Here is a 16,413-nt window from a genome sequence, read left to right on the forward strand (position 1 = left end):
ATAGAATTTGGAAGGTCACTTATTGTTGATCTTACTTTAAGGCAAGCTGATTGTAATGAACAAAATATGCGAGTTTTAAGACCCATTAATAAAAAAATTGCAGTTAATTCTAAAGTAAATTGCATATTGATTAAATAATCATGAAATAAGGACCATTATTAAAGCTCGAAACTATTTAACTTTAAATGATGCCATTAGCGGTGCTATAAATTACGAAATTATCGTCGACTGGTTCTAGAGAAATTTAAGAAAGAAATTTAATTTAAATTTTTATTTAAGACCAGCTAATAATTCGATGTCTCATAGAGGCTCTTGGGGGTTATAGCTATAATTGAGGCAACTCACAAATTCAGGGTTCTTATAGGAATTTCTTAGGGCATAATAACTCGAATGTTAATAGGTCAAATAATATCAATTCAAATAGCAATTTATATAACAGCAGGCAAATTTCAATGATAGATTTAACCGAGGAAATAGCCGTGTAAGCCACAATAATGGCCAGCGCGGATATTTTATGCAAAATTCTAATACTACAAATTCAAGGGCACAATTTAGTGAAAATACAAACTCAAATATAAATAATACAAATCAGTGGTTTTTTTGAGACTAAGGGGAATATAGAAAATCAGAAACCAAAGTTACTTCTAAATTATATAACAGTTGGTTATCATGGTAATTTTTTGAAACTTTTACTAGATACCAGTGCCAGTGTTTTTAAAAAATTTTTAAATTATATTGATAAATTTGAAAACGTTAATTATTCAGAAAGAATTAAAATAAATGGAATTTCTGGTTCTCTGTAATACAAATATAACATAATACATAATATATATAAAAAAAATTATTTAAAACCAACTGCTTCTCCTGTATACAAAAAACAGTATCGGTTACCTTTTTCTCAAAAAGAAGAAATAGATAAACAAATTAATAAAATGTTACAGGATGGTAGTTTTGAAAAAAAAAAGATCTGAGTAGTCTTTACCTCTCTTGTTAGTTCCAAAAAATTGACAATAATGGCAACAAAAGTTTTAGGGTGGTATTAGATTATCTTTATATGATATTAGATTATTGTAATTCTCAGTTACAGGATGAGACATAGCCCTTACCCTATATAACTGATATTCTTGATTCCTTATCTGGTGCATCTTATTTTTGCCCTTATATTAAAGTATATATTTTAGGTCTTGATTTTTCTGGTCTTTTAGACAGTGTAGTGGTGCAAATAGTCTTTATGAATTTTAAAAGTATGGTTTGGAGTATGTTAAGCAATCTTGGAGTCACCCTTAATCCCCAGTTTATAGGTTCAGCTACCGTGCCAATAAAATTGCGTAATGAGGTTAAAGTTTTTATATAATTGATTATATAGTAATTGATCTCTCTTTTTTCCGGAATTGTGTTATTGTCTTGTGTTAGGAATCAATTTTTGGATTCGTAAACCTATCATATCGTAACGGATATGCATAGCGGTGAGTGGTATTTTTCTTTTAATACTGAGTTAAACAAGCCAATGGTCAATGCAATACACCAGATATAGAATCCAAGTTGTTAAAGAGACTTGGAGAGTCCAAATCATTGACAATAATTTTTCTAATATTGATAAAAATAAACTTTATTGCACATATATCCTTTAGCATAAAATCGTGGTAGATTATCAAGAGCGTCTTAAACAGGGCTACTATCTTATTTCGCCCTTAGGACTAATCAACGCTGAAGTCGACAAGATGTTAGAAATGGGTGTGATCGAAAACTCGGCCAGGAAGTCTTTTGTGTTGATTTCTTACAAATGCTGTAAGAGATTTTGTGTTGATTTTTGACAGTTGAATCACATTATCAAACGAGATGCCTATCCTACACCATACATTGCAGATATTTTACGGAAGTTGGGTGATGCCAGACTTCATAATACGTTAGACATTCTGAGTGTTCAGTTGGATCCTGGTTCGAAGCAATACACTACATTTAGTGTTTCTTCTCAAGGACTTTTCCACTTCACTAGGATGCCTTTTGTTTGGTATGAATAAAGCTTTGACTACTTTTCAACGCTTGGTTAATTATCTTTTTGGTCCTGAACTAGAGCCCTACATCCTGAAATATTTTGACGACATTGTTATAGCGACGCCGATATTTGAAAAACACCTAAAAGTGTTTCATTTGGTCTTAAAACATCTGAAAGAGGCAAATTTATTTTTATTACAAAGGGCAAATTTTGAATCGTGAGAAATATCATTTTTATCGACCAGAGTTGAAGGTCTTAGCTTATGCAGTCAAGTCCGGATTTGCGGTCGATCCAAGCAAGGTCTACGCTCTTATAAACTTGCCACGACCAGGAACTGTGAGGGAAGCTAGGAGGGTGATTGCGATAATCACGTGGTATCGTCGCTCTGTTGATGGTTTTTTAAACATTATTGCTCCTCTTACAGCTCTTAAAAGAAAAGCAAATTGCTGGGCATTGAGATTCCAGCAATTTGACTATGAAGTTATTCACAGACGGGGAAAAGATAATGTTGGACCTGATACTTTGTCCAGAGCCTTACCAATGGGTGTTGAAGTCGACCATCAAGGAAACCTGGTATTTGAAAATGCGGGAGCGTATCAATAATTCTTTTTTGAAATTTATCAAATGGCGGTGACATTTGAACTGTCATTGCAAATTGTGTGATTGCAAATGTGATTGCTTGCCAGAATGGAGGTGCGCGTATCGAAGTGCTCGCCATGAGGTTATGAAATTTACTCTGTATTTTATTAACTTTAGTTAGGAAATAGTTTTTGATGAAGATGAATAAACCATCAAAGATATCTTTGTAAAGATATTTGTAAAGAAACGTTTAGAGAAGGCATCAGCTAGACCATGTGACCAATATAATTTACCTAGGAGATATACAAATTATATTTAGTTAGATTAGTTATAGTCTGTGGAAAAGGTTATATGTATTGACCGACGTAGTTAATCATTTTACTGCTAAATTAGAGGGTAAACTTTGTGGTCCTTACAGGGTTTAGATATAGGCTTAGTTATTGTGTAAATGAACTTGAAGATGAAAATGGTGTGTTAGTTGGAAATGAAAATATGAAGGATTTTAATTTCCAACCAGATCCAGTGTAAATTTTAGGGTTTTAACTGTACAGAAGATCTTACTCCAATCCTATTTGAAAATATGTGTATTGGTATTGGCTTAAAGCAAGAAACCATGGTACTGTCAATTACCATCGACGATGGTGGGGATGGCGGACCTTCTTTGTTAATTATGGCAATTTTCTTGGTGTTCCTTCATAAAACTTTTAGCCATGGAAAACTCGTTTATAATTTTGGTAGAAAATTGTAACCTGTGTTAAGGGATGTTGGTGAGTTATTTTTTCTTATTTTTGAGAAAAAATGTAAGATAACTTTTTGAAGAAACCAATCTGGCAAACGCTCGTGCAAAGTTTCAAAAAATTTTAATAAGCGAATCTTGAATTATTCATGAAATGTAATTGCAAAATTAGCAAATTTTCGGTCTATTCGGTCCTACTCGTTGGTCTGCAAGTACAGTGCGATCCCAATACAATTTGTGTTGCTCATGTTCAAGAAGTGGTTCCGGCTTATAATATGGTACCTTGGCTGCTGATAACTAGATCATGTCGTTCTTTATATTCCGTTGGTGTAAAAGTTTGACATCCACCTGTGACAGGCTGAATAGACTCCACTGTCTCACATCCATACCTACATCTGTCACTTTGTACCGTCGGGTCACCTACGACAAACTTTAAATAATTTTTTGTTGGTATTACTTGATCTTGGATAGCCACAAGAAGCCCTTTAGTTTCGGGAAAAAGCTGTCCCGAAGTTAACCAGTAGTTCGCTGCCGCTATGCCGACAAACTCTTGTTGAACCTCATGAACAAGCCTTCCATGTAGTCGTTTTCCCATCCAAGCTTTTCTTGCTCTATGCTATCGTGTACTGGCAGCTCAAGCTCCTGTAGTTTAAGTCGTGTTGAGCTGCTTCATATAAGGCACCATAAATGTGTGATATTTCAGCATTTCTTAAGAAAAAGGACCGCGAGTTTCTCATTTGCTGCTTCTCTATGTCGGTCATTCCTCTTCCTCCCATATGTCGAGATAGCGTAGTTCATTCCACGGCACTGCGTGGATGATGCCTATTGGCTTTCGGTAGAAGCGTCTAGACTTTCTTTGTAAAGTCGTGCAATGTTCATCGCATTCGCAACAATCGCATTCTTGTAATGAACTTAGTAGTTAACTCATTCTTTATAGTTCCATGGTCTATTTTTTTCACCTGCTTCATTGCTAGATATTTGTAGGATTCTTCTTCATAAATAGCATTAATTAACTGATCATTTTTTGTTTGAAAGTTACCTGGTTGTACTTTACCCTTAATAATATTCACAGTTCGGCACTTACCCTGTCCAAAGGTCATTTCTATATCAGAGAACTTTTCCACCATTTTAAGCATCTAATTTAATTGATTCCGTGTTGCCGCAAGAACTTTTAAGTCATCCATATAAAGTAGATGGCTTACTCTTGTTAATTCTCTGTTATCCTTTTTTAGGCCAAATCCGTATCTAGTTGAATTTGGATAGAGAGTGGGTTCATGGCAAGACCAAACCAAAGTGGGCTTAAAGAATATTCCTGGAATATACCCCTATGAATAGAAATTTTATATTAGTTCCAATTCGCCAAAATGCCATAGTGAAATTATGCCATAGTGAAAAGGGAAATTATGTGGTTATGTATTTTGTACAATTTAAGTACATTAATAAGACATTTATGTAGAACTGCATCAAAAGCTTTTCGGTAATCAATGTATGCTGCAAAAAGGTTTCTTTTGTTGTTAAATGCCTGATTGCAAACTACGGAGTCGATAATTAGTTGTTCTTTATATCCCATGGCACCTCTGGTACATCTTGTCTGTTGAGCCGCTATTATGCTATTTTGGTCACAATGTCTGTAAATACATTTTGCAATGCAAGATGTAATTAGTTTATAGAGTGTGGGTAAGCATATTATTGGCCGATATTTAGCCGAATCTTGAGTGTTTTGGCAGTTCTTGGACAAGTGATACCTTTTGTTAAAAAATTGGGCAAATTCTGAGGATTCATAAGCTTGGTCTGGTGGGTGTACATTTTCTTCCGCTTCTGTTCTCTCTTGGTCGGCATTATCCTGCAATTTGTCCCTTCTTTCATTTAGGACCTGAGTTTCTGGTATCAAGTTGTTTCTAAGAAATACGCAGTATTGATTGGTCAGCGACTCTCTGCTCAGTCACGGTCATATTTACGGATATTTTCTGCAGAATTCAGCATGTAGCTGTTATCTGTAGCCAATCATTTGTTGTCGCAGACTTGTTGCCTTAAAGAAAATGCAAATTAAAGATTCGTTTATGGCAGATGTCCATTTTCAGCGCTGTCTTGGTAACGAAGTAAAGATTAACTGAAAATGTGATAAAGCAAGGTTCTGACTAAAAAAGGGGACAGAACAATTTATTCTTTCGTAAAAATTAATGAGAACGAATGTTTGAGAACTCTCATTATGTATAATGCAGTAGGGGCTACCTCCTTCTGAGTGTTTACCCCTATACACCAATCCCCTAAGAAATATTGTAAAAGGCTTCTCCAACTTCGAGATTAGGTAGGAGTGACTCTGGTTAGATGACTGGCGAGACCTTATTTAGAGTATAAAACTAATGTGTGTTATTCATAGTTAAAGCACAACCAAATTTTATTTCCCATTATCTTATTTGTAGATGGCATATGTCCCACTTAACAGTTGCCTTAAGCAACTTTTGTTCCGCAAACGATATTGTACTGGTGGCACTATTTCCTGACGCCACCCATATGATTTAGCCTTTGGATGTAGCCTTTGAGAGACATGGAGCGCAAACATTCACAATCGACGCCCGGCGGGTTGAAAATAATCGTATAAAATTGGGCGAAAAGATTTTGCTCCGTTATTACAAAATAATAAAGGATCTGGGTAATAAAAAAGAAATATTGTTTTTTGGAATATTGTGTTAAATGGATTTAGGGCTTTTTACATTTGAAATAGCAAACATTAATTTTTCGAAGTATTTTAAAGAGCCCAATAACTCTAAAAATATTGTTGAGAAATCAACAAATTATATTGTCGACAGCAATTTAATGTTGAAAGAAAGGTTATCATGTTTAAAAAAAGTGGTTCTAGTTGGAAAGGTGATATTTCGGATTTAGACTTATTTGATTATAGGCAATTTTCAAAATTAAATAGAAAAAATGTACGAAACAATATTTCAGAATTGAAAAATTAAGACTAAGTTGTTGATAATCTTTGAATAATTTTAATTTGGATGGATTTTTTAGCCAACTCGACTGGCTTCAATGAGTTTACTTATGAGGTATTGGAAAAAAAAATATTGATTTTTGTCTAGAAAATAATACCTTACATTTTTCATTTAATAAGCTTTTAAACGCTAAAGATGACTTACCTTCTCCTCATGTATCAGACAAAGGCAAAGAGCCGATAATAATTAAAATTTCTCCAAAAGAACCCCGAAAACGGGTGTTCGGGGGTTTCGGTAAAGTGGAGGGAAGAACTATTCTTTCTAGTTTAGCTAGAATATTTAATCTTTGGCGTATCGCAGTACCCATAACGTTAATTGCCAACCGTTTATTTCAGTTCATCTAAACTGTAATGATGAAGTACCAAACAAGGTGATGTTGTAATGGAAAATGTTTTCTCAAATAAATTGAGGATGCTATCTTCCTTAAAATTACCTAGACATATTGATATTTTTCCATATTCCTCCCAGTTGCATGAATTCTATTATGCAAGTGGTATGGGTTGTGGGAGCAGTTGTTTATCTGCGTGTAGATACATAACTTTACCTCGATTTGAGTTAGATCGATGTTTTATTAAGTAACTTTGCCTTTTTCGAGTAAAAGTAACATTTTAGATATCTTTGGTTGATCAGTTGTCAAGTGGTTTTGTCTTGGATAGTCTTTACCATATCAGTAGCAGACATTTATTAGTAGCAGACTTAGTTATATTCAAAAAAAGTTTTTACCAGAGAATATGTCTGAAACCCTAATTGGAGCATTTGAAAAAGAAAAGACCAGCTCTGTTCGCGTTTGCTACTTTCGATATCTATGTCATTATTTATTAATATTGTAGCCTATTATTTATTAAAAATAATATAACTAAGAGATTAGCCATTTTCTTTTAAAAGGAGTACAGCACGGCGAAGTATTCGCTGACACCATAGCTCAGCTTAAAGACGAAAAAAGGTGTTTGTATGAGTTTTCGTAAGAACTTTTCCACAATGAACGGGTTAACTAAATTAGTAATAGAGAATATCCTTAAACTGCATCAAGAGTTGCATTTTTTAATTCTTCAAACTTATGGATTTTTTATGCAAAAAAATTCAATTTGTCATTGTCCGTCTCGTTACAAATGTTTCAGATTACGATCCTAAGTTCAAAGTACCATTTATGAGTGATTTACCAGCCAGTGCGGTAATTAAACCTTTTCATGAGATTGAAGGGACGTTTGGACGATGGTCCATCAATCAATATTGATATGTCGACAATAAACAATCTAGAGGTTTTAAGTTCCAAAAGACCATTCATTTAGAATTGGTTTCTTCTTTAAGTATAACGGGTTTTTAAAGGCTTTAAATGTTTATTTTTAAATCTATGATATTAATTTAATAACATATAAATGACATCGCAGATAAGCTATGCATATTAATCTACGTAATTTACTCAAAATAAACATTTTATATTATAGAATAGTTCTTGTATATAATACTACTAAAAGAAAGAAATAACAGCAATTTTCTTTCGCGGGACTTAAAAATAATACTAAAAAGTAAAACTAAAAATAATGAAAACCCAACAAATATAAATACGTTTTCTCACACTTAAAAATACTTAAATCTATAAAAACATTAAAAACGGTTTTATGGAATAAAGCAGCTATTGCCGAATAACTTAAGTATAGGTTTAATCAGATATTCCCTAAAAGATTATGTTTTCTGTCTTACATTTTTTAGGTTATAGGTGTATATAAAGCAAGGGGTGTATATATAGCATGCATTTCTATAGTACAAAAAAACTAAAAAACAAAAAAAAATTAGAAACGAAATTCTTTTAACACATACCTACTTATAATAACCTAACTTAAATAATAAAGAGGATATACAAAAAAATAATTGCTTACAACAAAGAAAAAAGCAGTATTGTTTTATTTTTTGTAAGCTATTGCTAACTAATGGTCTATTCGGTCTTAACTTCAGTGTGCTGCATCTCGTTTGATAAATATTTACCATCATTGAGATATAAAACCTGGCAGACTTGAGTGCCGTCATTTCCAGAGCGAACAATAAGTATGGTGTGTGGCTTAGGATTACTTGAGGAACTTGTCAGAGCCTCATCTCCCGAAACCATATTTTCTTCGATATTTGATTCAACCTAGGTAAAAATAGATAAGAATTTGTATATTTTAAAGAGTAATAGTTCAGTATAATAAATTATATTGAGTTGCGATCCGGCTATTTACATATTTTGATGCGCTAATCTCCGAACGTAGAGAAACCTATAGTTAAGGAATCTTATATATAGCGTATAGTTATATTATTAGTTCAAAAAAGAAATATTATGTACATGGTATATGTAATAATATATATTAATGTATAACGATGCGATGATACCGGAGGGACGGCCCCCACTCTGGTAAGGTTTCTTTAATCCAAAATCTAATTAGGCACGAATAATATTACTAGAACGATTCAAAATCAAGGCATTTATAAAACCAAATTTAGAAAGAATAAGCGTGTAAGTTGAGCGATATTTTGCCTGACTTCATTAGATTAAAGGTACCTATCTAATAAAAAGTATTTTTATGGGAGTTTAATAATAGTTTTATAATTATAATAGATTTCCTACTAAGTGTTTATTTAGGTTTATTTCTATGATACCTTATTCTACTTTAATGATGACGGTTGCTCCTTTGTATTATGTTAGGACAGTTTTGGTATTTACTTGTGAAAAGGTCGGCTTGAATCACCTTTTTCCCATTGTGTGGCACAAACGGCACAAGTTTTCATCACCGTGAAAGTTCACAAAAATACTCAAATAAGACCTTTTTCCCTTTTCAACCAAAAAATTAGGAAAAAACACAGAAGTTCATGTAGTCTGAGCGTTTAAGCAATGTAGGAATAAAGCCACAATCTCCCAATAATAATTATATTTACAAATACCCCAAACAATAACTTTTGAATAAATAATATTTCTTAATTTATGCAAGTCTTATGGCTAGAGTCGAGCGAATATATATATTCTCTTTTTGTTATCTCGCCCTGCGAAAAATATTAAAGAATGTGCCGATTGCCTGAGTCATTCCAAAAATATCCGATCAGGTGAGTCACGCCGTTGAATACTTTTACTAGTTTACTAAAGTTTCAGTGGTGGGTTAGGAAGGGGTAGTACGTCACGGCCATCCTGATCTTCTTTCGTCCTCGAAAGATAAAGAGTACCTGGAATTAACCCATTTGACCCTGAAACTATATTTTTCCGAATTTGTATATTTTTTTTCTTAAAAACGGTCAATAGAAGGTCCCATAAGTCGAGAAAAAATCATGTTTTTATTTTTCAATTTCCAGTTTTGGAAAAAACGGCGGTCCTTTTAAAAGGACGGTAGGATAAAGGGCTACTATTAGAAAAATAAGTAAAGACTTAACAGTTTTTTGGGTGAAGACCAACTTCAGATTTTTCGCACACAGCACATTTCCGCTGACTCTCGTGATATGTAACTAAATGGTCTAGTCTACCGTAACGTGAGAATTGGAATGCAGTTTTTGGCAATTTCGAAGGTCTTCTCTTAGTTGTTTTCCTGTAGGTTTCGAGCAGCTCTATTCCTAGGTCCCTTCTAAACTGAAGTTGGTCAAGAGTACCACCATTATTCCTATGGAGTTGCCACGAGTTTTGTGAGGCCATGTCTACACAGTGGGAAAATAACGGAAAATACCACTTTTTACCTCATACTGAAACTCTATATTGGCTTCTATTTTGGTCACTACGGTCTACACCTCCCATATTTTCGTTGTATGCCTTGATCAATTGAGGCTGATCTATATAAACATACTTTTTTTCAGCCTGTGAAAATCGTTTGACCTTATTTACTGGAAAAACTGAACATGCATTGGTGGCTAAAGTAACAATGCTGTTGTCATTCCATTTGCATAATGCGATTTCATTATCGGCAACACCCCATTCAAATGTACCTCGTGTCTTTTTCTTCAGAACTGCCGCATTGCTAAATGGAGATTGTGGGATCCGGTTTTCACGTATAGTACCAGTTGCCTTGATGTTCCTCAATTTTAGCTCCTTTAGAAGTGACAAAGATATGAAAAAATTGTCAAAAAATATGTGAAAGGGCTGGTAAGGCATTTTCTGTAAAATATCTGCATATTGGAGAACAACTGACGCTCCCAAACCCAGGTGTTTATATTTGTCCGGAATTGTTATCGACGCACCTTGGTAGGGATCAAAATAAACAATGTATCCCAGGCGTAGGGTACCTACCCAAAATTTATACCCCCAACTTATAGGCTTGCCTCGAATAAATTGCTTACCGCTATGTCTCCCAAAATACGGTATCATGGCCTCATCAAGGCTGTGATTCTCTTCAACTGGGGCATAATCAAAAAATTTTTATTTAGGCTCTTGAAAAGAGGACGCAGTTTAGAGTACTTGTCTTTTTTATCAAGGGAAGTATTATCACTGCAATGAAGATTACTCATTATGAATTGAAATCTATGTCCGGAAATAGCGGCTAATATAAGTTTATTCTGGGTATCGTTGCAATTTTGCCAATACATATGTCACCTTGGAACAGTTGTATATCCACTGCCAAGTAACACCCCTATGAAGCAGTACATCTCGTCTGCAGTAACGTTACCAGGGCGGTTTTTTTGCTGTGCATAAATATTGGTAAAATTGACAATTTCTCCTATCAAGTTCTCATCAAAGAACAGCTTGAAACTATTTCCAGGGGAACGATTGCTTTATGCAGTTTGAACTGATTGCCATTGCATAAATCTTTATTGAGAGTATAGTCAAACGTCTTTATGTGTTTAGGTCGCCTTTCAACAAAAGTGGACAGTGGTAGATCGTCATCACTGTCCCAGTCGTCTTCACCTTCTACGTCAAATTCAATTTCCGCAGCGGCCCTTAGTTGCACTCCGGGTAAATTATTTGGTACTACATCATCTTCAGCCCCAGAATCTTCATCGGTATCGCAGTTTTCGTTGGCATTTTCGGGTGGAAAAATTGTTATGCCTGTAGGAATGTCCGACGTAGTCATTCTCCAATTCCTCTAAGATTTCTGCCATGGTTAGTGGTTTTTTCCATTACCTGTAAAAAACCACATAGTAGTATTATAATCCTACCGTCCTTTTAAAAGGACTCGTTTAATTGAACACTCCTGGATTGATCAAGAAGTGTGAAACATAACCACAAATATATAAAACGGTCAGTATATTATGTTATTTGTTAAAAACAATCAAAACAAGAACGAAAAAATAAACGAGTTTTAACATATCTTACCTTGAGTCACTCATTGCAAAATTACTAGAAACACAGCGTGTTTTATTCGTCACTATCGATCCAAAAATTAACAAAATCCTAACGATCGCGATTGGCCTTGTTTATTTAAGATGTTAACTAAATATAATGTGACACTGGCGACATCTTCAAACCGTCAGCTGAATCAGAAAAATATAGGTTTCTTTTTGAAATCCTTTTAAAAGGACGGTAGGCGTAAATGGGTTAAAACATTTTTTTTTCCTTTTTTTTATAATCTAATCTGATTAAGAGAGTTACTATTTTGGCTGGGAGGGCTACTATTTTCCCGAAGAGAGCGGCTGTTTCGCCTAAGAGCGCTACTATTTTGCTTAAGAGAGCTGCTGTTTCGCCTAAGACGGCTACTATTTTGCCAAAGAAGGCGACTATTTTGCCAAAGAGGGCGACTGTTTTGCCTAAGAGGGCTACTATTTTGCCAAAGATGTTAACGATCTTCACTAAGTGTCACTGTTTGGAGAGAGAGTAGTAGTATCTTTGCCTACCTGAGACATTATTTTTCCTGAAGAGTAAAAGGCTTCATCTAATCCAACCACAGCAGTGTAAGGTCTACTGGATCATTCTGAGTGAATATCCTCCTTTACTCGATAGCGGTCGTTGGATAAAACCTCGATGACTTTAAAAGGGCTTCTATATTTGGGAAGTAACTTTTTACTTTCATTGTTTGCCGGAAAGCTTGTTACTTTTGTGAGTACAACATCTCCCACTGAATAAAATTTGGGTGGTGTTCGTTAAACGATAAGTTTTTCCTGACTCTGTTTTCTTCGAGATTTTTGGCCGCTTGCTTCTGGATCTTTGTGACCTCTATAATCTCTTCGTCCAATACATTGTAAATGTCAGTGTCAGTTCTAGGTAGATAATCGAGTAGTAGCTCTGCGAATATCGTCGTGATTAGCTTTGGCAATTTACCAACGACAACTTTTTGGTACTACCCATCTTCGTCCAAATGGGGTTAATTTAAAAACTTTATTACCACGCAAGTCATAATTATTAAATATATATTTATTATTATCTACGTCACCGCTTAGTAGTGTGTTCTTAATATCTTTAATACTATCATCTAAGTCTTGAGCTTCTCTTAAAAAGTAGTTTTCAGAAATAACTAAAATGTTATCTGACCGTTACCACTTTCAATAAAATTGCGACTTAATGCATCTACGTGCTGCATTTGTGTTCCCGGTCTATGTAATATATTGAAAGAAAAATCCTGCAAGGTTAATATCCAGCGAGCAATTCGAGGTACGATTGTCTGTTTGCTCCAAGCGTTTTTAACCGCGTTACAGTCAGTAAAAATTGTAAAAACGTGCCCTGTTGAATAGTATCTAAATTTTTCCAGAGTTTTCACTACTGCTAATAGTTCCATCTTAAAAGAATGGTAGTTTTTTTCGGTATCGGTTATTGTTTGTTTGCTGAAAAATGCTACAGGGTGTTCCAAATTATCTTTTTTTGTGTGAAAATACCAGCGTAACCATCTTGGCATGCATTAGTATATACAGTTATTGGTAATTGTGGGTTAAATAAGGCCAATATTGATTTGGAACATATTTGATTTCTTCACTCACTAAAAATTAATTCATGATTTTCTATCCATTTCCATTTACAATTTATTTTTAAAAGCTTTGTAAGAGGGGCTGTTTTGCGTGAGTCTTGAATGAATTTTCTGAAGTATCGCACAAGGCCTAAAAACTGTCTTAAGTGATGTTGGTTTTTAGGACGAGGAAAATTTTTAACGGATTCAATTTTGGTGTCTGAAGGACAAATCCTATTAAATGATATTTCGCATCCTAAATAGTTTATTTTTTAAATTAAAACGCTGATTTACTAATTTTTATATTTAAACCGTGTTGCTTAATTATTTCTAAAACTTTTTCTAATTTTTCTATACCTTCAATCACTGTTTTTGATGGTATGAGGATATCATCTAAATATGGTATGACATGAAAGTGACGTAGTGGCTAAAATATTTCGTTCATGAACTGTTGAAACACTGAAGGGGCATTGCATAACCCAAATGGTATCCTTCGATACTCGTAATGCCCTTCCGGTGTTACAAATGCTGTGTAACAAATTGAGTTTTCATGCATTGGAATTTGGTGATACCCCGATGCCAAGTCGAGATTGGTAAAATATTTATAGTCTGGTAATGTGTCTATGATGTCTTAAATTACAGGCATTGGAAATGTATTTTTAACAGAAATTTTATTTAACGTCCTGTAGTCGACTACCATACTTTTCTCGTTATTCTTTTTATTTACAAGCAGAGCGGAACTGGAATAGGGAGATTTACTTTCTTGAATAATTTTTGCATCTAAGAGTTCTTTTATAATATTTCGATAAATTTCCTTATCTTTTTCTGTACATCGATATGCTCTATAGATTATTGGTTTTTCAGAAGTTAATTTTATTGAAGGTGTAACCGAATGAACTTTACCTAAGGTATTTGATGTTTGGAACATACACATGTTAAATTTCTAAATAAAAGTTTTTGTAACAATCTTAATTCTTCAGAAGATATTTCTGAAGAATTAAGTCCCACGTCATCGATTTTCATTTGAGCTACAATATAATATTTAACACTGGTGTCAACTTCTAAAAATCCTGACAACACAATAGGGGTTTCTAGTGAACATATTTCTATTTTCAATTTTTTAACCAAAGATAATTTAATTAGTAAGCAATCGCTACCAAAGTCTATAAATGATTTGCAATTAAATCCGTTAAGACAAATATCTTTATAAAATTTTGAAATATTGTTTGAATTTTTAATAAGGTTAACATTTTTGGGTTTAAAATATTATTTAACATTTTTCTGATTTGCTTGAAAATGGTGAGGCTTAAAATTACTAACTTCTTTCTTGTTTAAACAATAACTTTCTGAATGCCCTCTGACTTGACAAACATTACAAATCTGGTTGCAGATGCATACAAACGGATTGATCATGACCAATTTTTCCGCATGTTTTGCACTGTTTGTTTAATTTCTATGTGAGGTGTCGAGCTAGTCGAAGGAGTTTCACGACTCATTTTATGTTTAGTGTTCTCAAATTAAGATTTATTTTGTATCATTTTGTTGGCTGTAACAACATTAGTTTTATTGTTAAGATATGCGCCTAAAGCATTAACATCTGTCATATTAGAGGCTTCGACTGCTGCATAGACCTTTATATTAATGGAATCACAAAAAAATAACTTACTTGCTTACAACAACAATAGCACTTTAAGTTAACTCTTAAAAAACTTTTAGAACTAAATTGTCACACTCAATTTTTTCTTATTTATATTAGACCCTAGGTAGGTATTTACAGACGTAAAGGTAGGTATAATACTTACAGACCTAACATCTTCAGTTTTAATTCGGACTACACATAGTGCACTCAAAGATATACTGTTGATTCCTACGATCACAAATTAATTAAACCATTAAGCCCCATTGTGTAAGGTCTAACGTTTTTAAGAGGTGTTAAAGAAAACAGCGTCGGCTTGAAAATGATTCTAAATGAAACTTACTAATTAAATAAAGAATAGTATTTTATTAGGAAAGCTCAATAAGTACAAAAAATGCACAAATTTATATATTATTATTTTAAAAATATTACTTACTTTTTTCTCCAAGGTAAGATAAAACTAGTGAAACGAGATTTAAATAATATTTATTTATGAAAGTATATAAGAGTAAATAAAATAGGAGCATAATATAGCATACGAAATACAAATATTGCTAATAAATTTAAACACTGTTTAATAACTTATTCTACCTTACTGTAAATGTAATTCTGTTTCACTCTCCCTATCATTGTCTACATTTATTATTAAGGGTTGGACATTGGTATTTATAGACGCGAATTTTCTACCTTTAAAACATGTATGGAGTTTAATACAAAGTCTAGTAAATAATATTACAACCGATAGTTGTATTAATTCTACTACAGATGCATTTAATGTTGGAGAATTATTATTGCTTCGAATATTCGAGTTTACTTGATGCCATATAAGTTCAATGGGATTAAAAACACAATAATATGAAGGTAAACGCAGCAATGTATGCCGATTTTATATTGCGAGTTTATCACACACGTAGGCTTTATTTATTGTAAAAGCCTTAGAACATTGAATACACTAGAATAAACATTGGCTGCTTTGGATTGATCGCAACATCTACACAGGGGGCAGAGGGGATATTTTGTTGATAAACATGCTTAGTATTCCATGTTGCAAGTGATTATTCAATTTTAACAGAAGAAAATAAAGTGATATAATAAATAAAATATTATAATTAGCAAAAACTGAATTGCATTCTTTATTATAAAGCAAAAGAACGAGTGAAATTCATTTAATAACCAAAACTATTTTGTACTATATTTACACTAATCACTAGTAGGTAATAATTAATATTTTAAATTTGGATTCTTTAAATAGCCAAATTTCCACACAGAACGGCAACGCTGTAAATTTCGCACAGAAATATTCTCGCGATAAAGGTATTTGGCAATTGCGCTCGTTGTTTACTTCTGGTGGATGGTGCACCTTTCGTACAGTATTAGCATTGATTGAATATTTGAGAAGATGCGCAACCTTATGGACGAAAATGTACCCTCAAATGTACCCGACAATGGGATGGCGACACCGTCGCGTCGGTCGAAGTTAACCCGAGAATTTAGCCAAACGCGTGTGCCGACAGTCACTGTCGGCCTGCTTTGCATCACGTGTATGAAGCTTGTATGAAAATCGGAAAATCGGAATCGTATGTCGCCCATCTTGCTTGGCAAAATTGACAGGGAGCTGACAGACAGTTGTTGACATTGACTGATAG

The 16,413-nt window shown here is 33.7% G+C and overlaps 1 protein-coding gene across 3 annotated transcripts in view; it reads right to left on the bottom strand.

Annotated features, from left to right (window-relative positions):
- Positions 1 to 7,767: 7,767 nt before the first annotated feature.
- Positions 7,768 to 16,413, bottom strand: part of LOC126750324 (DNA-binding protein P3A2-like) — a 68,915-nt gene continuing 60,269 nt past the window's right edge. Inside the window, exon 8 of one of the 3 annotated variants that reach the window (XM_050459897.1) lies at positions 7,768 to 8,435. In XM_050459897.1, coding sequence (XP_050315854.1) covers positions 8,241 to 8,435 — 195 coding nt within the window. In that variant the 3' untranslated portion in view covers positions 7,768 to 8,240. The remainder of the gene's footprint in view (positions 8,436 to 16,413) is intronic. The other 2 variants (XM_050459896.1, XM_050459895.1) reach the window with 2 other exon arrangements.

This window comes from Anthonomus grandis, chromosome 2, assembly GCF_022605725.1.
Source record: "Anthonomus grandis grandis chromosome 2, icAntGran1.3, whole genome shotgun sequence".
NCBI lineage: Eukaryota > Metazoa > Arthropoda > Insecta > Coleoptera > Curculionidae > Anthonomus > Anthonomus grandis.